Source organism: Hylobates moloch, unplaced genomic scaffold (genome assembly GCF_009828535.3).
Source record: "Hylobates moloch isolate HMO894 unplaced genomic scaffold, HMol_V3 SCAFFOLD_16, whole genome shotgun sequence".
NCBI lineage: Eukaryota > Metazoa > Chordata > Mammalia > Primates > Hylobatidae > Hylobates > Hylobates moloch.
The window spans coordinates 61,176,944-61,201,735 of NW_026652291.1; the positions used below are offsets into that span (position 1 = coordinate 61,176,944).

A 24,792-nucleotide genomic window follows, 5' to 3' on the forward strand; every position below is an offset into this window, starting at 1 on the left:
ATGTGGCTCTTAGGGGATGGGGTGCTCAGATTAACACTCTATTTTGGGAAGCTTTATTATTCAACTCAATATATGCTCATTATTTTACATCTTTGTGCTGTTTAAATGCTCAAGCGGTGGGGTAAAAGCCCTGGTTCTTCCACTTTGATTATGGCTCTGCCTGTCTATAGTCCAAAGTGATGGCACTGTTAGTTCTTTTAGAAATAGGTATTCGAGCTGGGTGCGGTGGCTCACGCCTGTAATCCCAGCACTTTGGGGGGCCGAGGTGGGCAGATCACTTGAGGTCAAGAGTTTGAGACCAGTCTGGCCAACATGGCAAAACCCTGTCTCTACTAAAAATACAAAAATTAGCCGGGCATATTGGCACCTGGCTGAGGCAGGAGAATCACTTGAACCCGGGAGGCAGGGGTTGCAGTGAGCCGAGATCGTGCCACTGCACTCCAACCTGGGTGACAAAGTGAGACTCTGTCTCAAAAAAAAAAAAACAAAAAAAGAAAAAAAATGGGTATTCGGATGTATTAAGTACCTTGGTTCCTTTTCCCTCTTCCAGTGTCACCTTAACCACTACTGACACAATAGCAGGGAGACAAGGCTTCTCACACTATTGTTCCCAGACACGGAATTCAAACCAAGCCTTCTAGTAGTGAAAGCTACTAACTATGGGTTCTGGATAAAGGAAAGCTACTTGCTCCTTCCATTCCAAGTAGCAAAGCTATTTGCTCCTTCCATGGTATTCTCCCTCCTTGTCCTTGAAAATGGGCTTTGTAAAAGAAATTTGGGGCTGTCTTGGCAGAGGCACGACCAGGGAAAAGCAACTAGGGAAGACTCAGAGATGCCTCCACATGGTTCTAAGTGGTAGATGGCAGTTTCTTCAGCCTCAGCAACTAGGCAACTCTAGGACAAACTGACTTGAAAGATGAAACAGTGTTTGCCTGGAACATAGGTTGAGATATTAGGAATGCCCATTTATTCTATGTTCCAACCCCTCTTCTTTGCTCTAATTATTCATTGCTTGAAATAAGGCTCCAAGAGCCAGGGGAACAGCTTCAGGGGTAGACAAGGCAGTATAGACACTAGGATTCCATCTGCCCAGTTTTATTGGGAACAAGGGCATTATAACTGCTATCAAAGAGAAGGAAGCCCAAGGGCTCCTTCTGTAGCAAGATCCTTCTTCAGAGTTGAGCCAGGGCTGGGAGGGTAAGAGACCCTTTTTTCAGGCAGGGTCACACTACCACCCTCAGCATGACTTCCCCAAAAAGTTATCCTCCTTTAGCTCAGCACTTGGCACTTAAGGAAAAAAGGATCAACAAAGGTAGCATTAGGAAAACAAGCCCAGATTTATCAGGATACCCACTCAGCCAACTGCTTTAGTTCTTCTTCATCTTCATCCACTTTTGGAGCTTTGAAGACAAAGATACCCAGAGAAAAGAAAGGAGAAGCATTAAGGTCTCAGCAACTCCAACCGTCCCCTGCTACGACATTCAGAGCCTGCTGAATTTTCTCTCCCCAGCAAAAAACCTAAAGGTGTGGTCCTTCTGCTTGCTAGGCTGCTGTTCAATCCCACAGCACCTTTGCGCAAATTAGAAAAAAGGTGCCTCTTGCTCCTGCCATTTACAGCCCTAAACCAGGGTACACGGCTTGTTGAGTGAAGCACAGGCTAGGTGGGTGCCTATATGCAGTCAACAACCTGCACAACTGCAGCAGCAGCCCTTTCTGTGTGGCTCCTTTGAGGTAGGATGGATGAGGAATAATCTTTCCCCATATCTCTCCCACCCTCTTAAGTCCTCAAGACAACAGAACAACCCCGCATACCTGGCCCTGCCGGCAGATGAGTAGAAGGTACACTAGGCAATTTGACTGGGGGTTCTTCCCCCTTGTCGCCCACATTTAACAACTCCTGGGCCAATTCCTCCTGCTCCAGCTCCTCTAGCTCCTCCAGCAGTTCATCCTGGATAGGGAAGACAAGACCATTTAAGATGAAGAAAAAAACTTCTACCTCCAAAACCATACTACTTTTGAAGTTCCCTCCCAAACTTGTCCCAAGAGCCTCTCTTGGGTGTTCCTTCTGGCCAGTCCCATACTTTCTCCAATATTCCCTGACCCCTCACCCCCAATCACCTCATCCACATCATCTCCAAAGCCCATAGGCCGAGAAATGGCATCTGAGATCTGCTGGGCCACCTCCTGTTGTTCCGTGATGTCAGTCATCAGTTCATCTACCTTGTCAATGTCCCTGAGAATGAGACAGACAGCTAAGAAATCAGGCAACAATGCCCCCTTGACTTTCTCATCTCACATGAATGAAACCCCTCCAGCCTTGTAGGGTCACACTGATAAGCCCATAACTATCAATCAGAAGAGATCCCTGGAAAATTGCAAAGACGCAAGACTGGGCTAAGAAATAGCAAGGAGCCACACTGGAGAGGATAGGTTTCATTCCCTTTCCCGAAGGATCTTTAAGAATTAGAAAAGGCAGCCAGGCATGGTGGCTCACAGTTGTGATCCCAGCACTTTGGGAGGCCAAGGCAGGTGGATCACCTGAGGTCAGGAGTTCAAGAACAGCCTCGCCAAAATGGCAAAACTCCATCTCTACTAAAAATACAAAAATGAGCTGGGCACAGTAGTGCACACCTGTAATCCCAGCTACTCAGGAGGCTGAGGCAGGAGAATCACTCGAACCCAGGAGGCAGAGGTTGCAGTGAGCCGAGGTTGTGCCACTGCACTCCAGCCTGGGCGACAGAGTGAGACTCCGTCTCAAAAAACAAAACAAAACAAAACAAAAAAAGAATTAGAGAAGGCATCTTTCCTCCCTAGAATGCCCCAGGCAATGAAAGAATCTTAAAGGAAGCAAGGGGCAGATGGAGGTCTAGCCATCACAAGTATCTATACTGCAAATCCACATTCTGACAGGCTTTCAAGTTTAAAGTGTGATAGCAAGCCACTCTTCCCAGTGCCTGGGTCCCCTCCACCCCTCCCCCCGTACCCACATGTCCTGGTAGGCCTTCTTCATGCTTTGGGCAGCAAGCTCCATGGTACGAAGAACTTCTGCATTGGTAGTGGCATTCTCAATGGCCTCACGCTGAAACTCCAGGGTGGATAATGTCCCGTCAGTTTGTGCCAGCTGCTGTTCGAATCTTTTCTTCCTCCGCAAAGCCTGTAAGGCAGCTGACCCAGCCCATACCCTGAACATCAAGAGTCAGAAGCACCTGCTTCCCATCTGGGCCCTCCCCATAGGCTTGTTTCCCTCATTACCTCTCTTATTCTTGGTCCCATACTTCTTGGCTGTTTGTAGCTCCTGTTGAATCTTCTGCTCCAAAAATTCCTGTTTCTTGATCAGTATCTTCTCTGTCTCCTTCAGTTTCTGTATTGCTTCTTCAGGGGTTGGCCCTTTCTCCTTCCCTGAGGAGTCCAGTGGAGTAGGCCCAAATTTTGTGAAGGAAACATATTAGCCACCAATCATTGAATACATAGTATGTGCCAGAGACCTGACTGTGTTATTGCTAATCCCCAAATCTCTACAATGAACGTGCTATCTCTTCACTTTAAAAATGTGAAAACAACCACAAAGATGTTAAAAATCACAACTAGTAAGAGATTGTGCAGGAATCAAAATGTGGCAGTATGAGTTCTAAAACCAATATTCTTTTTACTATTCCTAGCTGCCTTTCTTTTTTTTTCTTTAGGCAGAGTTTCAGTCTTGTTGCCCAGGCTGGAACGCAATGGCGTGATCTTAGCTCACCTCAACCTCCGCCTCCTGGGTTCAAGCGATTCTCCTGCCTCAGCCCCCCAAATAGCTGGGATCACAGGCATGTGCCACCATGCCTGGCTAATTTTTTGTATTTTTAGTACAGATAGCGTTTCTCCATGTTGGTCAGGCTGGTGTCCAACTCCCAACCTCAGGTGATCTGCCCGCCTCGGCCTCCCAAAGTGCTGGGATTACAGGCATGAGCCACCGCGCCAGGACTTCTTTTTTTGAGACAGAGTCTCACTCTGTTGCCCAGGCCAGAGTGCAGTGGCATGATCTCAGCTCATTGCAACCTCTGTCTCCCGGGTTCAAGTGATTCTCCTGCCTCAGCCTCCCCAAGTAGCTGGGACTACAGGCACACACCACCATGCCCACCTAATTTTTTTTTTTTTTGTGAATGGAGTCTCCCTCTGTCACCCAGGCTGGAGTGCATTGGTGCGATCTTGGCTCACTGCAACCTCCGCCTCCTGGGTTCAAGCGATTCACCTGTCTCAGCCTCCCCGAGTAGCTGGGACTACAGGCACGTGCCACCACAACCAGCTAGTTTTTTTTTTTTTTTTTTTTTTTTTTTTTTTTTTTAGTAGAGACAAGGTTTCACCATGTTGGCCAGGCTGGTCTCGAACTCTTGACCTCAGGTGATCCACCCACCTCGGCCTCCCAAAGTGCTGGGATTACAGGCGTGAGCCACCGCGCCCGGCCAATTTTTATATTTTTAGTAGAGACGGGGTTTCACCATATTGGCCAGGCTGGTCTCAAACTCCTGATCTCATGATCCACCCACGTCGGCCTCCCAAAGTGTTGCGATTACAGGCGTGAGCCACCGCGCCGGGCCAAGAAGGCAGTCTTTCTTCTTCACCTTAGATCCCTCTTGCCCAGCACAAAGTATTATAGAACAAGGTTTTGAAAAGGGCTGAAGGGCTGAAGACAGCAGGAAACTCGTCTTCAAGCCTCAACAATGGGAGCCAGCACGATCGCCACGCCCTCAAGTCCCCTCCCCGATCTTGAGTTCTTCCCTCTGAGAGTGGGGGAGGACGGCGGACGGGAACAAGGCGCCCTGACATGGTGTGCCTTTTGGCACCGGCGACGAGCCTTGCTCCGCCATCGGCCGACGGGGTTTTCCAGTCAGCCTGTCTCCTGATTCTCTTCCCCTGCCCGGCGCAGCGGTCCGGCCGAATCTCGCCGGGGTCTCCTCTTCCCCTGCACCAGCCAGCGCCTCCTGGCTGGCCAGTCCCACCCTGGCTCACCCTTCCCGAAGAGCCTGCCGAGACCACTCATCGCGAGCTCGCCTCTCCCGCCTCCGCCCCTCGGCGTCCTCCAGACTTCCGCCTTGCTCCTGGGAGGGTGATGTCTCATCACACAGGACCAGCCTTGCCCAATCCCTCCTCAGGGCGCCGCCGCGACATCATCAAGAGGCGCAAATGAGACCACCGCTGCCACGTGACCCAAGCCACCAGCCCCAGACCGACGTGCTCCTCTTAAAGCAGCCACATCATTTTCTATTACATAAAAAGACAGTTCTATCTCCACCCCAGAGTATGTGCTTGTTCTCCGGAAGGAAATGTGCAGTGTGATGGCACCTCAGTGTATGGGGTCAGTGGGAAAACTTCATGCTCTTTACAGAGCTCAGGAAAGTGGGGTGGTATAGGTTCAAGCACTTGGGGTTGCCCTAAGTTTAGATGGCAAACCTGATGCAGTCTAATGTCTCACATTCTGGTCTCTGCACCTCAGGACAACCAACCCCATTTCACAGGCTAGAAAAATAGAAACTCCCCACACTGTGGGTAAAATCTCTTCTGTCACACACAGATGAACTTTAATAAATTACAAATGCACCTGAAAATGCCTTCTTGATTTCCTTTCAGTTTAGGCCTCAAATGGGCTCTCCTCAAGGCTGGACCTCAAGGCCCAGTTTGGGCCTTCGCAAATGTCTCTAACCCTTGACTTAGAGTTTGAAGATTCATTCCATTCTGGATGTGAATGCAGGTAACACCTAGAAAGATAAGAAGTCACATTTCATTAGGCTTTCAGGGTTCTCCATTATTACTCTGACCTTTGTGGGTGCCACCTATAGGGCAAACTATCCAACCTGTATGTATCTACCTAATCCCTCCTAGGGACCCCAAATGGCTGTTCCTCATCACTCAGTACCCAGTTTGCTGATGTCTACAATATTCCGCCTCTCATCATCAAAGAAGATCATCTGGGAGAAAGGAATTCCAGTCTTCTGCTGCAATCTGTGCAAGACAGGGCAGGAGTAACCAAGCTAGTATCTTGGTTTCTCAAGCCTCTCTGGTACTTTCTCACCCTGCTCCTCCCTTATCTCCGCATACCTCTCAAAGTGTGTGATCTTGCTGCCTGGATAGATTTCCCGATGAACAAAGTACCTGATGAGGTCAAAGAGCTCCAGTAGCTGGGTGGCCCCTTCTATCTCACTTGTCCTGCAAAATGGTGTAAAAGATGGGATTAGTAAAGTGAAGGGCCAGGGCTACGTTAACTTATTAAGCAAAGTTAGTAAGTATAACCAGGGAAATCAACTTGCTGTTTTTCTGGGATGGACAGGCATCCTCAGACTCTGTTTAACTCCATTGTCTTCCTATTTGACACAATTGGTGCTGGGCCAATGTTTTAGCTTTTGTTTTGAGACAGGGTCTAGCTCTGTCGCCCAGACTGGAGTGGAGTGGCCCAATCACGACTCACTGCGGTCACGACCTCCTGGGCTCAAGTGATCCTCCCACCTCAGCCTCCCAAGTAGCTGGGACTACAGGTGCATGCCACCACAATTTTTTTTTTTTTTTTGGTAGAGATAGGGTCTCCCTCTATTGCCTAGGCTGGTCTCGAATTCCTGGGCTCAAGTGATCCTCCCACCTAGGCCTCCCAAAGAGCTAAGATTACAGGTGTGAGTCACTGTGTCGGGCCCCACTTTTTTTTTTTTTTTTTTTGAGACATTGTCTCACTCTGTCACCCAGGCTGAAGTGCAGTGGCTCCATCTCAGCTCACTGCAACCTCCACCTCCCGGGTTCAAGCGATTCTCCTGCCTCAGCCTCCCGAGTAGCTGGGATTACAGGTGCGCGCCACCATGCTCGGCTAATTTTTGTATTTTTAGTAGAGACGGGGTTTCACCATGTTGGTCAGGCTGGTCTTCAACTCCTGATCTCGTGATCCACCCGCCTCGGCCTCCCAAAGTGGTGGGATTACAGGCGTGAGCCACCGCGCCCGCCTGCCGGTCCCACTTTTTAATAGTTAAAAGGCACAGGAGAGCATTCAAGGAGAAAAAATATGCAAATACTTGGAAACTTGCACCGCCCCTATTTTTGTAGCCCAGGGGTTTCACTGTCTCTTGCATGCACCCTTCAGCATTACACTATCAGTTGTCAGTCGCTCTTCTTACCTTGAAGCAGCCGCACCGGGCACCCCAAGGCTCTGCAGTCGTTTTAGGACCTCAGGCACCTCTGGGTACAGTCGGACGTCTTGGCCCCGCCTATCTCGTACAGTTCCATCACTGGAGAGAGCAAGAGTGCGCTCAGCCCTGGCTGGGTCCCATCTCGCCCCAGTCCTCCCTGTCCCTACCTCACCTGCTCTTATGGAACGGAGGGTCTACGTGCGTGTCGACCCAGAAAGGCCAGAGAGTGTAATCTGCGAGAGGAAGGAGAGGGAAGGTTCAGCCTGGGGCGGGAGACGCAGGGATTCGGGAGCTGCTGTTACGGGTGTGGAAAAGGAGGGCACCTTACGAAATTCTCCCCTTCCCGTCCCTCACCCAAATCAAAGACTGCCAGCTTCGGTAGCCGCGCCATGACCCGCACCGCAGGCTGCGCGTAGCAGAGGTGGGGCTTCACCCAGGGCCGTAGAGAGCGCGGAACCTCCGGCAGCTAAGGCGGCCACTCTGCCTGCCATAGACAACTGGCGACTAGAGCGTCGCCACTCGGGGCGTCATCAGCCTGGAGATGGCGCAAGAGTGCCATCTGATGCTGGGCGGGGAAGAAGATTGCAGCGAGGTACCAACACGACCGCACATGCAACCACAGCAGTGAAGTCTCTTCAAGGCATTGGCCACGGGCATCCTCCCTACTTCTCCACTCCACCCAGCCTTGCCCGATTCTATTATACTAAGAAGCCAGGGAAAAAGGAAAGCCTTTTCTTCTAGCACCTGCCTCTTCTTGAGACCCAAGTGATACATCACAGCTTGTCACTCAATCTTTCTGCATTATCAACCTCTTGATAGTGTAGAACCCAAAGTCCTCAGTAATATTCCAGCCATAGAGTGCAGTGTCAGCCAAACCCTTGAAGGCGTTCTCCAACCAGGCCTAAATGTCCAGTAGAGCCACAGTCAGAGATAATTCACTCTCCGAAGGTTTCCATCATCCATGTCAGCACTACACTGGTAGATGTTTAACAACCAGTTTGTGGGGAGGAACTGATCTGTAGTGTTTGCCAGTTTCTGTAAATAATCCTACCATGGCCAATTTCAAGCTACCAACATGAAGTCACTTAATAGAGTTGGAAACAGGTGCCAGTAATTGGCTCTCATTAGCCACTAGGAACTGACTCCAACACACCACTAAGTAGGTTTTCCTAAAATCTGATAATCCCTGTAAGAGCACCATTCCTTCCACTGTCCGATTCCTTCAGCCTGCTATAACTGAGTGAGCATTAGGTCCATTTTTATTTCAGTCAACTTGTGCAACAGAAGAAAGATTCCAGGAGGCCAGGAAATATTTTATTGACAACCAGGGACACAGTCGTAAGAGAGGGAAGCACACAGGACTGCAAACTAACACCCAATAGCCAGCAAGGGCCCTCTGGGCCAGGAATACTGAATCCTGGGATCCTCACAGTCTCCCACCAGTAGACATACATTACTGGGCATCCAGGGGAGGGGGCAGTGGCTATGGTGTCCCAGAGAGTGAGAGGATATATGATGCCTCATTATGAGCGACAGGGTAAGGAGGTAAAATGGAGTGTCCATCACTGCCTAAGACCACCTCCTCCTCTCAGAGCCAACACCAGGTGAAGGACTGAACCACCTAAAATCTTGTAATCAGCTGCTGTCTTCTCATCATTCCTGCAGGAAAAGGAAGCAAAAACAAACAAACAAACAACAAAAAAAAACAAGAAAAAGAAAAAGAAGACTTAAGAGTTTTTTGTTGTTGTTGTTGTTTTTGACAGAGTCTTGCTCTGTCATCTAGGCTGGAGTACAGTGGCACGATCTCAGCTCACTGCAACCTCCACCTCCCAGGTTCAAGCAATTCTCCTGCCTCAGCCTCCCGAGTAGCTGGGATTACAGGTGCCCGCCACCACGCCCAGCTAAGTTTTGTATTTTTAGTAAAGATGGGGATTCACCATGTTGGCCAGGCTGGTCTCGAACTCCTGACCTCAGGTGATCCACCCCCTTCAGCCTCCCAAAGTGCTGGGATTACAGGCGTGAGCCACCGTGCCCAGCCAGAACAGGAGTTCTTGAGTTTCCTGGATCTCTTTGGGGGGGGGGGGGGGGGGCGCGCTCTGTGAACTTGAATGAGGAAAAAAACCCCATCTTTATTTTTACTAACCCCCAACTGAAATTTAACATTTCTTCTAACTTCAAACATAGCCCCCAAACCACAGTAGTATTAGCAATATAGGTAACTTGTTAACAATAGCAATTAACTATTTTCTATCATAATCATTTATAGGTATCTTGAAAATATTTCAAAATTATGGTCATATTAGACCTACCATTAGATCTTATGCATTAAAAAGTACATTTATTACTATATCACATATTTTAGTATTTTAATAACTATTTCAATATAATTAGTTTTCTTTTAATTCTATATATTTTGTTTTATGCCTGAAAAAATCTTATTCTGAGAAGGGGCTTAGAGGCTTCACCAGATTGCCAAAGAGTCTAAGGCACCAAAAACAAGAGGCAACCCGATCCACCTCAGTACGTGCCCCCTCTCATCTTCTCATCTTCACATAAGATCGCCATGCTGTCATTCTCACTCCAAACTCACATCTGTTTGCCACTGTAGATGAGCCTCTGCTGTTGTGGGGGGATTCCCTCTTTCTCCTCCACACGCTCCTTGATTCGCTCCACCTTTAGAGAGACAAGTAGTCAGGGGCTGCTGCTCAGGGGTAGGACCATGGAAATGGAAAGAACAAGGGCTATGCAGACAGCATGAGAGCAAAAGGACCAAGTTCATAAGCATATGCAAACAAATATACATGGCAAGAAGTACATGAAGAGGAGTTGGGCATGCATCACCTTGTCTGTAGGTTCAATGTCAATCTCAATCTCCTTTCCGGTCAGCGTCTGAAACAGGCAATGGTTTCATGAGTCCTTAAAGCCCAATGTACAATTTGTCTTCTAGGTAAAATGTCCTATCTTGGTCTTTGGGATCTACTGCCTTCTAAAAGATGCATATTCTCAGCAGCACTGCTTTGGAGAATGAGGCGGCTTTGAACATATCTTCATTTATCAAATATTTTTAGGCTGTAAACAACTTTGATAGGGCAAGATTCTTTGAACCATCTGATCCTCTTAATTCCATGAGTCATCTTCCAAAATCAGTCCCCCAAAATCAGTGAGAATATTGGCATTCTTTTGGATGATATGGCAATGAAAGGTTTTATTGTTTTATTTATTTATTTATTTTTGAGATGGAGTTTCGCTCTTGTTGACCAGGCTGGAGTGCAATGGCACGATCTCGGCTCACCGCAACTTCTGCCTCCCAGGTTCAAGCAATTCTCCTGCCTCAGCCTCCCGAGTAGCTGGGATTACAGGCATGCGCTACCACGCCTGGCTAATTTTGTATTTTTAGTAGAGACAGGATTTCTCCATGTTGATCAGGCTGGTCTCAAACTCCCAACCTCAGGTGATCCACCCACCTTGGCCTCCCAAAGTGCTGGGATTACAGGCGTGAGCCACTGCGCCCGTCAGAAGGACCTTGTTCTAAATATCAATGCTAGAAATTAATATTCAGATAATTCAAAGAATTCTCAAGGACACCAGAAATCATCTCTGAGCAGTTTTTAAAAAAATGCTAGAATTGGCTGGGCATGGTGGCTCACACCTGCAGTCCCAACACCTTGGGAGACTGAGGCTGGAGGATCACTTGAGCCTAGAAGTTCCAGACCAGCGTGGACAACACGGCGAAACCCTGTCTCAACCAAAAAAAAAAAAATTAGCTGAGTGCAGTGTGCATGCCTGTAGTACCAGCTACTTGGGAGGCTGAGGTGGGAGGATCGCTTAAGTCTAGAAATTAGAGGTAGCAGCAGCAAGCCACGATTGTGCCACTGTACTCCAGCCTGGGCAACACCCTTGCAAAAAAAAAAAAAAAAAAAAGAAAAAGAAAAAAGAGAAAAGAAAAGAAGATGAGAAGTCAACATTACATCTCCCATATCCTTCCAGACTTCTACCTAAATCCTAAATTGCAGCTCTTGTCTTCTTGACTTCTTCCATAAGTTAAGGGCTGGTGATATCCAAACACAATAATTATACTGATTATGCAGTCATAAATGTCGTGTCTTCTCCCATCTGTTCTTGCTCTTAAAATTTTGCTCTATCTGCATTAGTCTACAGTGATCCAGGCCACAAACACACCATGCTCATTCTAATTTATGGGCATTTCTTTGTTTCCGTTGTTTTCCTTGTTGCAATATCCTCCCCTTCTCCTTCTCCAAACTTCAAGACCCCTTAAATATAAGATCTCCTCCTGGCCGGGCACAGTAGCTCACGCCTGTAACCCCAGCACTTTGGGAGGCTGAGGTGGGTGGATTACCTGAGGTTGGGAGTTCGAGACCAGCCTGGCCAACATGGAGAAACTCTTCACTACTAAAAAAACACAAAATTAGCCAGGTGTGGTGGCGCATGCCTGTAATCCCAACTACTCGGGAGGCTGAGGCAGGAGAATCGCTTGAACCCAAGAGGCAGAAGTTGCAGTGAGCCGAGATCGTGCCACTGCACTCCAGCAATGTATAAAACCTCCTGTATGATGTATAGACCTGTTCCCAGTGTACTTTATTAATACTTCCAATATTAATATACCAATTACAGCTAGTTAAGTGTTAAACTTTCCCAGTGTTTGACACACAAGCAGTCAATGAATATTTTTGAAGGGCTAAATATACTGATGATCATATTATAATCACAGCTAACATTTACTGAAAACCATTTTTTTCCTTTTATTTTTTTAAGAGACAGGGTCTCGCTCTATCACGCAGGCTGGAGTTCAGTGGTGTGATCCTGGCTCACTGCAGCCTTGACCTCCTGGGTTCAAACAACCCTCCCACCTCAGCCTCCTAAGTAGCAAGGACTACAGGGTGTGTGCACCACCACACTCAGCTATTTTAAAGATTTTTTTGTAGAGACGAGTTCTGTGTTGCTCAAACTGGTTTCAAACTTGTGGGCTCAAGTGATCCTCCTGCCTCGGCCTCCCAAAGAGCTGGGATTACAGGCATGAGCCACCTTGCCCAGCCACTGAACACTTTCTAAGGGTAACTATGATCAGCATCTTACATGCATCACATTTAATTCTCCCAGTATTTATGAGATATGGACTATTACTATTTCCATTTTATAGATGAGAAAAATAAGACTTAGGTTAAAAACATATCTACGCAATCAAAAGTAGAGAGTGGATCCAGATTCCCTGGTCCCAGAGCCTGTGCTTTTATTTCTGTACTCCATCCTACCTGAGTCTGGCTGGTCTAGTATTGGGACCCAATGTACACTCCTATAGTAGTAGCTCACAAAATAACATATGGTTTCTCCTTATGGTATTCACACAGACCAGCATGAAACAAGAACTCAGAAAATTTCCCAACAAGGAGAATGATTTAGTACTAGTATGTTTCCAAAAATACAAGAACAATTCCTTCGGATTAACCTGTTTGGATATGAAAGAATAAATTACAGCAGTGATTCTCAAGCTTCTACCCTAACCTATGCTGGTCTGTGTGAAAATTTTCAGCAGCCTATGGTAACATGAGAAAAGCAGCGTTAACAGTGAAATTTTCATGAAACTAAATATATTCAGGTGTTAATGTCCTTTCAGAGAATGGTGGTGACAATTTGTGGTAACTTTAAAAAGACAAAATAAAAAGTTTGTAATTCTGTGTTGTCCACAAATTATTTCACTTTACTTTTTTTTTGAGACGGGGTCTCAGTCTCACCCAGATGGAGTGCAGTGGTGCAATCATGGCTCACTGCAGCCTTGACATACTGGGCTCAGGTGATCCCCACCTCAGCCTCTTGAGTAGCTGGCACCACAGGCGGGCACCAATACGCCTGACTACATTTTGTATCTTTAGTAGAGATGGGGTTTTGCCATGTTGCCCAGGCTGGTCTCGAACTCCTGACCTCAAGTGATCCACCCGCCTTGGCCTCCCACAGTGCTGGGATTACAGGTGTGAGCTACCGCACCTGGCCGATAATACAAATTTTTATTTATTTATTTTGAGATGGAGTTTTACTCTTGTTGCCCAGGCTGGAGTGCAACGGCACAATCTCAGCTCACCCTGCAACCTCTGCCTCCCAGGTTCAAGCAATTCTCCTGCCTCAGCCTCCCAAGTAGCTGGGACTACAGGCATACACCACCACACCTGGCGAATTTTGTATTTTTAGTAGAGAAGGGTTTCTCCAGGTTGGTCAGGCTGGTCTTGAACTCCTGACCTCAGGTGATCTGCCTGCCTCAGCCTCCCCAAAGTGCTGGGATTATAGGTGTGGGCCACCGTGCCCAACCATAAATTTTTAAAGAGTGAAAAAAGACCCTCAGAGAAGACCTAGAGCCGCTCTCCCAAGAGCAAAATGCTTGGACCTTATATTTTTAAAAAGAAATTTTGGTTTGTAAATTCTGAAACTCTAGAGTTGGCCCCTTGTTTCTGAAATCGACTGTAGAGGCCCATAAATATATCTAGAGAGCAATTTGGCAATATGGTGTCCCAGCAACAATACTTCCAGGAAAATACTCATGACTATGTCCAAAAGCATACCTACAACAATGGTTATTGCAACCTTTTGATACTGTAAAATTAGAAACACAATCTAAATATCAAACAGTTGAGGGTTAAATAAATTACGGTACAATCTTAGAAAAAAAATTACAAAGCCCTCAAACAATGTTTAGGATAACTATTTGTAATATATTAACAATATGCTGATAATTTAACAAAAAAGTTATAGTATATAGAGTATAATTAAAATTTTGCAAAAACAAAACATGCATCTATATGCTCTCCAAAAAGCTTGGAAGGGTATATACAGTATATTAATGCTTTAACTTGAGCAGTGGAATTATGGGTGATTTTAATTACATTATTATGCTTTTCTGTATTTTCCATTTTTTATACCACAAATGTGAATATGCTGTAATGAGAACAAATTATTAGGCCGGGCGCGGTGGCTCACGCTTGTAATCCCAGCACTTCGGGAGGCTGAGGCGGGTGGATCACGAGGTCAGGAGATTGAGACCACGGTGAAACCCTGTCTCTACTAAAAATACAAAAAAATTAGCCGGGTGTGGTGGCGGGCGCCTGTAGTCCCAGCTACTGGGAGAGGCTGAGACAGGAGAATGGCGTGAACCTGGGAGGCAGAGCTTGCAGTGAGCCAAGATCACGCCACTGCACTCCAGCCTGGGCAACACAGCAAGACTCTGTCTCCAAAATAAAAAAAAAAAAAAAAGAACAAATTTTTTAAAAAACAATGTCCTTGATAAGGGTAAGATTTTGTAAAGCAGCACTGTCTTGTAGAAATGTAATACAAGCCATATATGCAATTTTTAAATTTACTAGTAGCCACATTGTAAAAGTTCTTTAAGAGGTAAAATTTTAATATTTTTAAACCCAACATAGCCAAAATATTATTCACATGTAATCAATATAAAAATTAACATATTTTATGTTTTTTTCTAACCAAATCCTGAAAATCCTGTATTTCATATTTATATCACATGTAGAGATGGGGCCGGGTGTGGTAGCTCACGCCTGTAATCCTAGCACTTTAGGAGGCCGAGGGGGCGGATCACGAGGTCAGCAGTTTGAGACCAGCCTGGCCAACATAGTGAAACCCCATCTCTACTAAAAATACAAAAATTAGTTGGGCATGGTGGCGGGCACCTGTAGTCTCAGCTACTGGGGAGGCTGAGGCAGGAGAATCGCCTGAACCCGGGAGGCGGAGGTTACGGTGAGCTGAGATCATGTCACTGCACTCCAGCCTGGGCAACAGAGCAAGACTGCATCTGAAAAAAAAAAAAAAAAAAAAAAAAAAATAGAGATGGTAGGCTGGGCATGGTAGCACATGCCTGTCGTCTCAGCACTTTGGGAAGCGGACGTGGTAGTACTGCTTGAGCCCTGGAGTTTTGAGACCAGCCTGGGCAACATAGTGAGATCCCCATCTCTACAATAAAATTAGCCAGGCATAGTGGCACAGGCCTGTAGTCCCAGCAACTGGGTACTCAGAAGGCTGAGGCAAGACTGCTCAAGCCCAGGAGTTCAATGCTGTAGTGGGCTGATTGTGCCACTGCACTCCAGCTTGGGTGACACAGCAAGACCCTATCTCCAAAAAAAAGGTAAATTTTTACTGAAAATTGACATATATATATATATATATATTATATATATTTTTTTTTTCTTGCTCTGTCGCCCAGGCTGGAGTGCAGTGGCGCGATCTCGGCTCACTGCAACCTCTGCCTCCTGGGTTCACGCCATTCTCCTGCCTCAGCCTCTCCGAGTAGCTGGGACTACAGGCGCCCGCTACCACGCCCGGCTAATTTTTTGTATTTTTGGTAGAGACGGGGTTTCACCGTGGTCTCGATCTCCTGACCTCGTGATCCGCCCGCCTCGGCCTCCCAAAGTGCCGGGATTACAAGCGTGAGCCACCGCGCCCGGCACTTGACATATATTTAAGTTTCATAATTTACAATAGAAAAAGTAGATTTATACACCCAACTTGTTCTAAACATACTTAAAAGGTTTTTTAAAATTTATTTTTATTTATTTATTTATTTAATTTTTTTTGAGATGGAGTCTTGCTCTGTGTCCCAGCCTGGAACACAGTGGAGTAATCACGGCTCACTGCAGCCTCCAACTCCTGGGCTCAAAATATCCTCCCACCTCAGCATTCTGAATAGCTGGTACTACAAGCACATACCACCATGCCTGGCTAATTCTTTTTTGAAAAAAAAAAAAAAAAAAAAAAAAATTTTTTTTTTTTTTGAGACAAGGTGTCACTGTGTCACCCAGACTGGAGTGCTGTGGCATGATCTCGGCTCACCACAACCTCTGCTTCCCAGGCTCAAGCAATTCTCCTGCCTCAGTCTCCCAAGTAGCTGGGATTACAGCCGCACGCCACTACACCTGGCTAATTTTTGTATTTTTTAAATTTTTAACGTTTAATTTTTATTTTTTAATTTTTAATTTTTATTTTTTTATTTTTTGAGACAGAGTCTCGCTCTGTCGCCCAGGCTGGAGTGCAGCAGCACGATCTCGGCTCACTGCAAGCTGCGCCTCCCGGGTTCACGCCATTCTCCTGCCTCAGCCTCCAGAATAGCTGGGCCTACAGGCGCCCGCCACTACGCCTGGCTAATTTTTTGTATTTTTTTATTAGAGACGGGGTTTCACTGTGTTAGCCAGGATGTTCTCGATCTCCTGACCTCATGTTCCACCCGCCTCAGCCTCCCAGAGTGCTGGGATTACAGGCATGAGCCACCGCGCCCAGCCAATTTTTGTATTTTTAGTAGAGATGGGGTTTCACCATGTTGGCCATGCTGGTCTTGAACTCCTGACCTCAAATGATCCACCTGCCTCGGCCTCCCAAAGTGTTGGGATTACAGACGTGAGCCACCATGCCCGGCCTGAAAATTGTTTTGTAGAGATGGGGTCTCAAAATGTTGTCCAGGTTGGTCTCAAACTTCTGGCCTCAAGTGATCTCCCCGCCTCAGCCTCCTAACTCACTGGGATTACAGGTGTGAGCCACTGTACTCAGCTAAGTTTCAGTTTTTAAATTTAATTAAAATCAAGTACAATCAAAATTTCAAATCTTCAGTCTCTCTAGTTACATTTCAAGTGCTCAATAGCCAAATGTGGCTGATGGCTACCATTTTGGACACTGTTCAAATATTCCAGCTAATATATGAAGCAACAAGAATATTAGAGTATCTCCAGCTTGTAACCCCCAGTGAAACAATGGATCTAGGAAATGACTAACATCACAGAAAGCAAAACGATCTGATGGAAGTGCATACCACATCACCACCTATGAATTCTTCTCACATATGAACATACAAAGACTAATCAAGCCTCTAGATCTAATTACCAGCTGACAGGAAATACAGAGGAAAGAGGAATATGTTAAAAGACAATATGGGAACCCGTTGCGGTGTCTCATGCCTGTAATCCCAGCAATTTGGGAAGCCGAGGTGGGCGGGTCGCTTGAGGCCAGGAATTTGAGACCAGCCTGGCCAACATGATGAAACCTCATCTCTATGAAAAATACAAAAATTAGTCAGGCATGGTGGCGCACGTCTGTAGTCCCAGCTACTCGAGAGACTGAGGCACGAGAATGCAAGAATCACTTGAACCCTGGAGGCACAGAAGTTGCAGTAGTGAGCCAAGATTACACCGCTGCACTCCAGCCTGGGTGACAGAGCAAGACACTGTCTCAAAAAAAAAAAAAAAAAGAAAAACATGGGAATGTAATCAGCAAAATTCAAACTGCAGGAAACTCTAGTTTATTCAACAAGAAAAAAATGGGAAAAAGGAGAATCTACAGATTTAAAGAAATTTAAAACACATAAACCAATGGCAATGTATGGATCTTAATTGGATCCAGATTCAAACTGTTAATAAAAAAAGAGAGAGAGACAATAGGGTAATTTGATGATAGCAATCAGTTAAATTTTTAGACATAATAATTATGGTTATGTTAGAAAAAAGGTTATCTTTCACAGATAAACACTGAAATATGTATGAATAACATATGCTATGCTATCTGGAATTTGCTTTAAAAAAAAATCAGGTAAAAGGAGTTGGTGAGTTTAAATTAAATAAGATTGGCTATGAGATGATAATTTTTGAAGCTGGATGAAGGGTGCATACACCCTTCTCTTTCCTGATGCATGTGTTTGAAATTGTCCATGAAGTTGTTTTAAAGCAATTGAACAATTTTAGAAGATATTCTTGATATATCATACTGTAACCTGACAATACATTCAATGCTATTTAAACAAGTATAAGATGAACCTAGACTGGGCGCAGTGGCTCACGCCTGTAATCCCAGCACTTCGGGAGGCCGAGGCGGGCAGATCACCTGAGGTCAGGAGTTTGAGGTCAGCCTGGCTAACATGATGAAACCTCGTCTCTACTAAAAATACAAAAAAAAATTAGCTGGGTGTGGTGGCACGCACCTGTAATCCCAGTTATGCAGGAGGCTGAGGAGGAGAACTGCTTAAACCCAGGAGGTGGAGGTTGCAGTGAGCAGGGATCACGCCACTGCACTCCAGCCTGGGTGACAGAGTGAGACTCCATCTCCAAAAAAAAAAAAAAAAAAAAAGATGAACCTAAACCTAACATACTGTGCTAGGCACTGGAGGAAATACAAAAGAAATGTGATCCAGCCCTGCCAACAATCTTTATCAAGTGAAGATGTACAACCAAGAAACAATTAGACACAAAATTAATAGAATAAGGCTGTATACAAGGAAGTTCTGGCTGGGCACAATGGCTCACGCTTGTAATCCCAGCACTTTGGGAGGCTTGAGATCAGGAGTTTGAGACCAGTATGGCCAACATGGCGAAACCCTGTCTCTACCAAAAACACCAAAAATTAGCTAGGCATGGTGGACGCTTGAATGAAGGTGGAGGTTGCAGTGAGCCAAGATCGTGCCACCGCACTCCAGCCTGGGCAACAGAGGGAGACTCCGTCTCAAAAAAAAAAAAAAAAAAAAATTAAAAATTAAAAACAAATCAAAACAAAACAAAACAAAAGGAAGTGCTATATTGTCCAAACACAAGGGGCAATGACAAAGTGCTATGGTGAATGAAAATCAATGTTGATCAATTTAAGCCTTGAATGAGCTAACATTATATAACACTAGATACAGTGTTTTAATTTATATAACATTATAATACTATAATAGCCAAAATAAAAATGACTGATGTCAGCATTTTTATAGTGCTACAAGGGTACCAGCTAGTAAGGGTACGGAGCAACTGGAATGCTCATATACTGCAGGTGGGAATATAAAATGGTACAACCCCTTAGTTTCTTTTTAAAGTTATATATATCTACCACATGACCTAGTAATTTCATTCTTAGGTATTTATCCAAAGGAAATAAAAACATATGTTTACAAAAAGACTCATATAACAATGTTCATAGAAGCCTTATTCATATTAGCCAGAAACTGGAGATAATTCAAACACCCATCAACAGGAGAATGGATAAACAAATTATGATATAATTCATCCAATGAAATACTATTCAGTAATAAGAAGGAATAAACCACAGATTACAATAGACATTATGCAGAATGAAAGAAGCCAGATACAAAAATTGTACATTGAATAATTCCATTTATATAAAGTTCTAAAACAAGCAAAACTAACCTATGAAACTCTTGAGGGGGTAGGAATACAAATGTTTAGATTTTGTAATTACATGAACGTATGCTATTGTTAAAAACTCACTGAACTAAACCCTTAAGAACTGTGCATTTTATTTTATATTAAAAAACATGAATGAGAAAACTGGTTCACACAGTAAAGACAGTTGCCAAAGTAATCTGCAATGAGGAAATCAACGAAGGATCTGGGGTTAGGGAGTAATATAATGAAAAAGAAACTCAAGGAAGACCTGCACATTATGGTTTTGTACATCATGTCTTGGTTTAGACTCTACACTTTAGAGGGGATATGACAGTAGAAAACCTGGTTGGAAGTATTACAGAGAAATAAAGATACAAATGAGTAAGATCCCAGACCAGAATGAGGGTAATGGAGATGGAAACAAAAATCAAACAGAAAGAGGTTTTAAGTGAAAAATTAGATCTTATAAAAGGACCACGTAATTTTAAATGACTCTAAAGAATTGTATTCCAGACACCTGAATGATTGATGAGATTAATACATGAGATGGGTATTGGGATATGGCTTATGACAGAAGATGATGCATTTAATTTTTGAACCACAGAGACAAGGTAACAAGATTTAAATTGGGAAGAATTGTAAAATCTTACATAAAAATATGGAAGAAGTCAGCTACACAGAGACAGCAGTTGAAAATGAATCATTTGGCTGGGCATGGTGGCTCACGCCTGTAATCCCAGCACTTTGGGAGGCCAACGCAGGTGGATCACTTGAGCTCAGGAGTTCAAGACCAGCCTGGGCAACATGGTGAAACCCCATCTCTACTAAAAAAACAGAAAATCAGCCAGGTGTGGTGGCATGTAACCGTAGTTCCAGCTACTTGGGAGGCTGAGTTGGGAGGATCCCTTGAACCTGGGAGGTGGAGGTTGCAGTGAGCCGAGATCATGCCACTGTACTCCAGCCTGGGTGACAGAGTGAGACTGTCTCAAAACAAAAACAAAATGAGGCCAGGCATGGTGGCTCATGCCTGTAATCCCAGCACTTTGGGAGGCCAAGGTGGGTGGATCACCTCAGATCAGGCGTTCAAGACCAGCCTGGCAAACATGGCGAAACCCCGTCTCTACTAAAATACAAAGGTTAGCCAGGTGTGGTGGTGGGCACTTGTAGTCCCAGCTACTTGGGAGGCTGAGGCAGGAGCATTGCTTGAACCCAAGAGGCGGAGGTTGCAGTGAGCCGAGATCGTGCCACTGTACTCCAGCCTGGACGACGGAGTGAGACTCCATCTCAAAAAAAAAAAAAAAAAAAAAAGAATAATTCAAAAAGGGGTCAGACGTGGTAGCTCACGGCTGTAATCCCAGCACTTTAGGAGGATGAGGTGGGAAGATCACTTGATCCCAGGAGTTTTAGACCAGCCTGGGCAACACGATGAGACCCCATCTCTACAAAAAAAAAAACAACTGGCTGGGTATGGTGGTGCCACACGCCTGTAGTCCCAGCTACTCAGGAGGCTCAGATGGGAGAATTGCTTGGGCCTAAGAGGTTGAGGCTGCAGTAAGCCGTGATGGCACCACTGCACCCTAAGCCTGGGCGACAGAGTGAGAACCTGTCTCAAAAAAAAAAAAAAAAAAAAGGAACTGTAATAAAAATGTGTCACTTATATGGTAATTAACAGCTCTTTTTCTTTTTTAAATTAATATTTTCTTCAGATGAGATTAACAGCTATCTCATGTGTAACTACTTTCCTATGTATTTAATAAAAAAATGCAACAAACAAGAGGGGATGGGGGGAGGGGGAGATAGAGAGAGATGGGGCACAGAGGCCTGTTTGAAGGCAGAAGGGTAAGTGTTGCAGGAAAGACGACTGGCAATTTTAGATAAGTACCACATAAATATGGATTCAAAGAAACAGAAAAAATCTAGAATCTTGCTATTCAAAGTGTTTTTGCCATTCAAAGTCTGAGAGTGTCAAATGTCTTGCTATTCAAAGTCTGAGAGTGTCAAAGCTCCCAGACATTCAATATCACCTGGGAGTTTGTGAGAAATGCAGAAACCTGTGCCCCACCCTAGACCCACAGAATCATAATCAGCATTTTAGCAAGACCACAGGTAATAGGACACTGTATTTTCTTTTCAAGTTTCCACACACACCATTGATTTTTTTTGTTCAAACAGTATTTTTTTTTTTTTTTTTTTTTTGAGACAGAGTCTCGCTGTTGCCCAGGCTGGAGTGCAGTGGCGCGATCTCGGCTCACTGCAGGCTCCGCCCCCGGGGGTTCACGCCCTCCTGCCTCAGCCTCCGGAGTAGCTGGGACTACAGGCGCCCGCCACCTCGCCCGGCTAATTTTTTGTATTTTTAGTAGAGACGGGGTTTCACTGTGTTAGCCAGGATGGTCTCGATCTCCTGACCTCGTGATCCGCCCGCCCGCCTCGGCCTCCCAAAGTGCTGGGATTACAGGCGTGAGTCACCGCACCCGGCCTTTTTTTTTTTTTTTTTTTGAGACAGAGTCTCACTCTGTTACCCAGACTGGAGTGCAATGGCACAATCTTGGCTTACTGCAACCTCTGCCTCCCAGGTTCAAGCAATTCTCCTGCCTCAGCCTGTCGAGTGGCTGGGACTACAGGTGTGTGCCACCACACTCGGCTAATTTTTGTATTTTTAGTAGAGACAGGGTTTCACCATGTTGGCCAGGCTGGTCTTGAACTCCTGACCTCGTGATCCGCCCGCCTTGGCCTCCCAAAGTGCTGGGATTACAGGCGTGAGCCACCATGCCCGGCCTTTCAAACAGTATTTTTTAAACTGCAGGTCTCAACCCATCAGTGGGCAGGTCTCAACCCATCAGTGGGTTATGAAATCAACTTAGAATTGAAAGTTTGAGAGCATATCACAAATAGCAAAGTTTTTGTGCCTTATGGGTCGTGACATAAAATTTCTTAAGGTGGGGTGAAATTTTCAAGAAGTGTACAAAACACTTAACATTAGTAACTTAACTTCTTTGGACCTAGTGGACATGAGAACCCATATGCATTGAAAAGCCAATAAAAGTATTCAACAGGCCGGGCGTGGTGGCTCATGCCTGTAATCTCAACACTTTAGGCCGAGGTGAGCGGATCACCAGGTCAAGAGATCGATACCATCCTGGCCAACCTGGTGAAACCCCGTTTCTACTAAAAATACAAAAATTAGCTTGGCGTGGTGGCACGCCCTGTAGTCCCAGCTACTCGGGAAGCTGAGGCAGGAGAATCGCTTGAACCCGGGAGGCGGAGGTTGCAGTGAGCCGACATTGTACCACTGCACTCCAGCCTAGTGACAGAGTAAGACTCTGTCTCAAAAAAAAAATTCAACAGTTAGTGTTTCTCAAGATTTTGACAGTGATCCATACTAAAAATTAGTATGAACTAGTAACACCCCCTGTGTAATATACATATAAAATAAAATAAAAAATTTCAGGCCTGGCAAGAGTGAGACTCCGTCTCAAAAAAAAAAAAAAAAAAAATCACAAAACAATATCCTTACCTAGCACATAATATTTCCTATTTTCTCCCTCTCTCTCTTTTTTTTTTTTTTTGCAGGGAGAGATGGAGTTTTGCTCTTGTCGCGCAGGCTGGAGTGCAATGGCGCCATCTCAGCTCACTGCAACCTCCGCCTCCCAGGTTCAAGCAATCCTCCTGCCTTAGCCTCCAAGTAGCTGGGATTATAGGCGCCCACCACCACGCCCGGCTAGTTTTTGTATTGTTAGTAGAGGCGGGGTTTCACCATGTTGGCCAGGCTGGTCTCGAACTCCTCACCTTAGGTGATCCACCCACCTCGGCCTCCCAAAGTGCTGGGATTACAGGCGTGAGCCACTGGGCCCGACTTTTTTTTCAGGCAGGGTCTGGAGTGCAGTGGTGCCATCACTGCTCACCGCGGCTTCGACATCCCAGGATCAATCAATCCTCCCATCCCGGCCTCCCGAATAGCTGGGCCTACAGGCATGCGCCCAGACCCTTGGCTAATTTTTTGTATTTATTGTACAGGCAGGGTTTCGCCATGTGGCCCAGGATGGTCTCGAACTCCTGGGCTCAAGCGACCGGCCCGCCTCGGCCTTCCAAAGTGCTGGGATTACAGGCGTGAGCCGCCGCGCCCAGCCTATTTTCTCTTTTTAATGGTGCCAGTGACCCATTCACCTATTACATTGATGTTACGACTCTTATATAGGCCGCTACTCAACGTTAAAAAAAATCATCTTTAACATACTATTTTAATACTTGACCTCAAATCTTAGCTAAGAAGTAGTTTGGAAGGACTGGGTAAGAGAAGGTTAAGAATGACTATTATGTACAGTAAATATGCTAAGAAGCTGACGAAATAACGATAGATTTACTTAGCTACAAAAAGGCCAAACTAGCATTAGACTTCACTTGTCAGCAGTTTTGTTTTTTTTTTTGCGGGGAGGGTGGGGATCTCTGTCTGAAGGCACAAAAGAGAAAACAGCAGATAGGACTAATGAGGGCTGGAAATTGGTGAAGAACCACCACGGGAGTTGAGAGATGCAAATGAAGGAAACCATGGCTAGTACCAAGAACTAGGGCAGCGGTAACTAACCTGCCTCAGCCAAAGAAGTGAGGCTGGTCCAGGATGCCAGGCTCAGAAAGGCAGGTGCTGACTGAACACACTCCCCGCTTTGGTTCCTGTAGGACGGGTGAGATACCACACCTTGGCAACCACCAGTAAAGGCTCATAGTCTAGCCCCTGGGAGGCCCCGGTTTCTCCGGGCTAACGTTTTAGGGCTGTGCTCGGAGGCCACCTACGTTAGGGACTGGGAGAAGCAGGTACCCTGGGAATGAAGAATGGAGAGCAGCGCTTATTCCAAGAATCTGAGAGACGGGGGAGTCAAGCCGCTGCTAGGCCTTCTCTATGACTGGGGGGTTCGAATACAGTAAGACCCGACAAAAGCGACCCCATTCTGGGTGACAGCACAGTCCTGGCAAAAAAGCAGGCACGGCAAAATACCCCAGGGTCGTCAGGTGGGACCTGGGCCCCGCTCTCAAAGCCCTTCTGGGTCCCCCTATTTCCCACCACCCCTCGCGCGGAGCCCTGAGGCAGTCAGCGTCCTCCAGGCTAGGGAAAGGCGTGGTTTTCCTTCCCCACGTCTCCCGTAAGGCACTGCTGCCAGCCCAGTACTACTGCGTCTTGGCAAGGCTGGAGGTGCTCCCACCTTCACTTTAATTAGCATCTTCTTTCCAGTTTGGGGCTGCACACGGATAAATTGCTGCTCCTACCGCTCCGCTCGCCGCTGCCGCTCTCCAGCACTCTGCCTGCAGGGGCCCCTTCTGCTTCCGGGTCACTGGCTCCACCCCTCCCCCCCCTTCTTTCCACCGGGTTCCGGAAAGGCTCAGGAGTTCTCCCGCGTTTCGGTTCAGTGACGTCGTAAATTAAAATAAGGCATCCAGTTTAGCAACAGCAGAGATGACGACTCTGCGATTCTGAGAGTCCCTGGCGAGCTCGGGCT

General features: G+C 45.9%; 3 protein-coding genes across 7 annotated transcripts; all 3 read right to left on the minus strand.

Annotated features, from left to right (window-relative positions):
- Nucleotides 1–31: 31 nt before the first annotated feature.
- CHMP4A (charged multivesicular body protein 4A) lies at nt 32–5,199 on the minus strand. The gene is made up of 6 exons (XM_032180135.2): nt 4,990–5,199; nt 3,253–3,399; nt 2,988–3,165; nt 2,119–2,233; nt 1,813–1,948; nt 32–1,400 (listed from the first exon to the last, which is right to left on the minus strand). The coding sequence occupies exons 1-6, from the start codon at nt 5,096–5,098 to the stop codon at nt 1,342–1,344; spliced, it is 744 nt and encodes a 247-aa protein (XP_032036026.1). The 5' UTR covers nt 5,099–5,199; the 3' UTR covers nt 32–1,341.
- Nucleotides 3,267–7,649, minus strand: MDP1 (magnesium dependent phosphatase 1). 5 transcript variants are annotated; one of them, XR_009210395.1, is made up of 7 exons: nt 7,500–7,649; nt 7,318–7,378; nt 7,134–7,244; nt 6,076–6,183; nt 5,894–5,979; nt 5,571–5,735; nt 3,267–3,394 (listed from the first exon to the last, which is right to left on the minus strand). XR_009210395.1 is itself a non-coding variant. In XM_058429850.1 (6 exons), exons 1-5 carry the CDS (start codon nt 7,534–7,536, stop codon nt 5,609–5,611), a joined length of 390 nt encoding a protein of 129 aa, XP_058285833.1. In that variant the 5' UTR covers nt 7,537–7,649; the 3' UTR covers nt 3,267–3,394; nt 5,571–5,608. The 5 variants fall into 5 exon arrangements, 4 of the variants coding, with proteins under 4 accessions (XP_058285833.1, XP_032036030.1, XP_032036027.1 ...); XM_058429850.1 differs by lacking the exon at nt 5,894–5,979 and having other exon boundaries at nt 6,130–6,183; XM_032180136.2 differs by lacking the exon at nt 3,267–3,394 and having other exon boundaries at nt 5,538–5,735.
- Nucleotides 7,650–8,437: 788 nt separating this feature from the next.
- NEDD8 (NEDD8 ubiquitin like modifier) lies at nt 8,438–24,688 on the minus strand. Its single transcript, XM_032180141.2, has 4 exons — nt 24,499–24,688; nt 9,987–10,034; nt 9,736–9,818; nt 8,438–8,804 (listed from the first exon to the last, which is right to left on the minus strand). Exons 1-4 carry the CDS (start codon nt 24,514–24,516, stop codon nt 8,708–8,710), a joined length of 246 nt encoding a protein of 81 aa, XP_032036032.1. The 5' UTR covers nt 24,517–24,688; the 3' UTR covers nt 8,438–8,707.
- Nucleotides 24,689–24,792: the final 104 nt, after the last annotated feature.

What these genes read in the sequence shown, in the direction of transcription:
- MDP1 (XM_032180136.2), bottom strand. Translation starts at nt 7,536, where the DNA reads ATGGCGCGGCTACCGAAGCTGGCAGTCTTTGATTTGG. An exon ending in CCCGGTGCGGCTGCTTCAAG is followed by an intron (nt 6,184 to 7,133) that starts GTAAGAAGAGCG and finishes ACCATTTTGCAG; the next exon opens with GACAAGTGAGATAGAAGGGG. An exon ending in TGTAGACATCAGCAAACTGG is followed by an intron (nt 5,736 to 5,893) that starts GTACTGAGTGAT and finishes TTATCTTTCTAG; the next exon opens with GTGTTACCTGCATTCACATC.
- NEDD8 (XM_032180141.2), bottom strand. An exon ending in ACATTGAACCTACAGACAAG is followed by an intron (nt 9,819 to 9,986) that starts GTGATGCATGCC and finishes GTCTCTCTAAAG; the next exon opens with GTGGAGCGAATCAAGGAGCG. An exon ending in ATCTACAGTGGCAAACAGAT is followed by an intron (nt 8,805 to 9,735) that starts GTGAGTTTGGAG and finishes CTTTTCCTGCAG; the next exon opens with GAATGATGAGAAGACAGCAG.
- CHMP4A (XM_032180135.2), bottom strand. Translation starts at nt 5,098, where the DNA reads ATGAGACATCACCCTCCCAGGAGCAAGGCGGAAGTCTGGAGGACGCCG. An exon ending in TGGGACCAAGAATAAGAGAG is followed by an intron (nt 3,166 to 3,252) that starts GTAATGAGGGAA and finishes GGGCTGGGTCAG; the next exon opens with CTGCCTTACAGGCTTTGCGG. An exon ending in AAGAAGGCCTACCAGGACAT is followed by an intron (nt 2,234 to 2,987) that starts GTGGGTACGGGG and finishes TCTCATTCTCAG; the next exon opens with GGACATTGACAAGGTAGATG.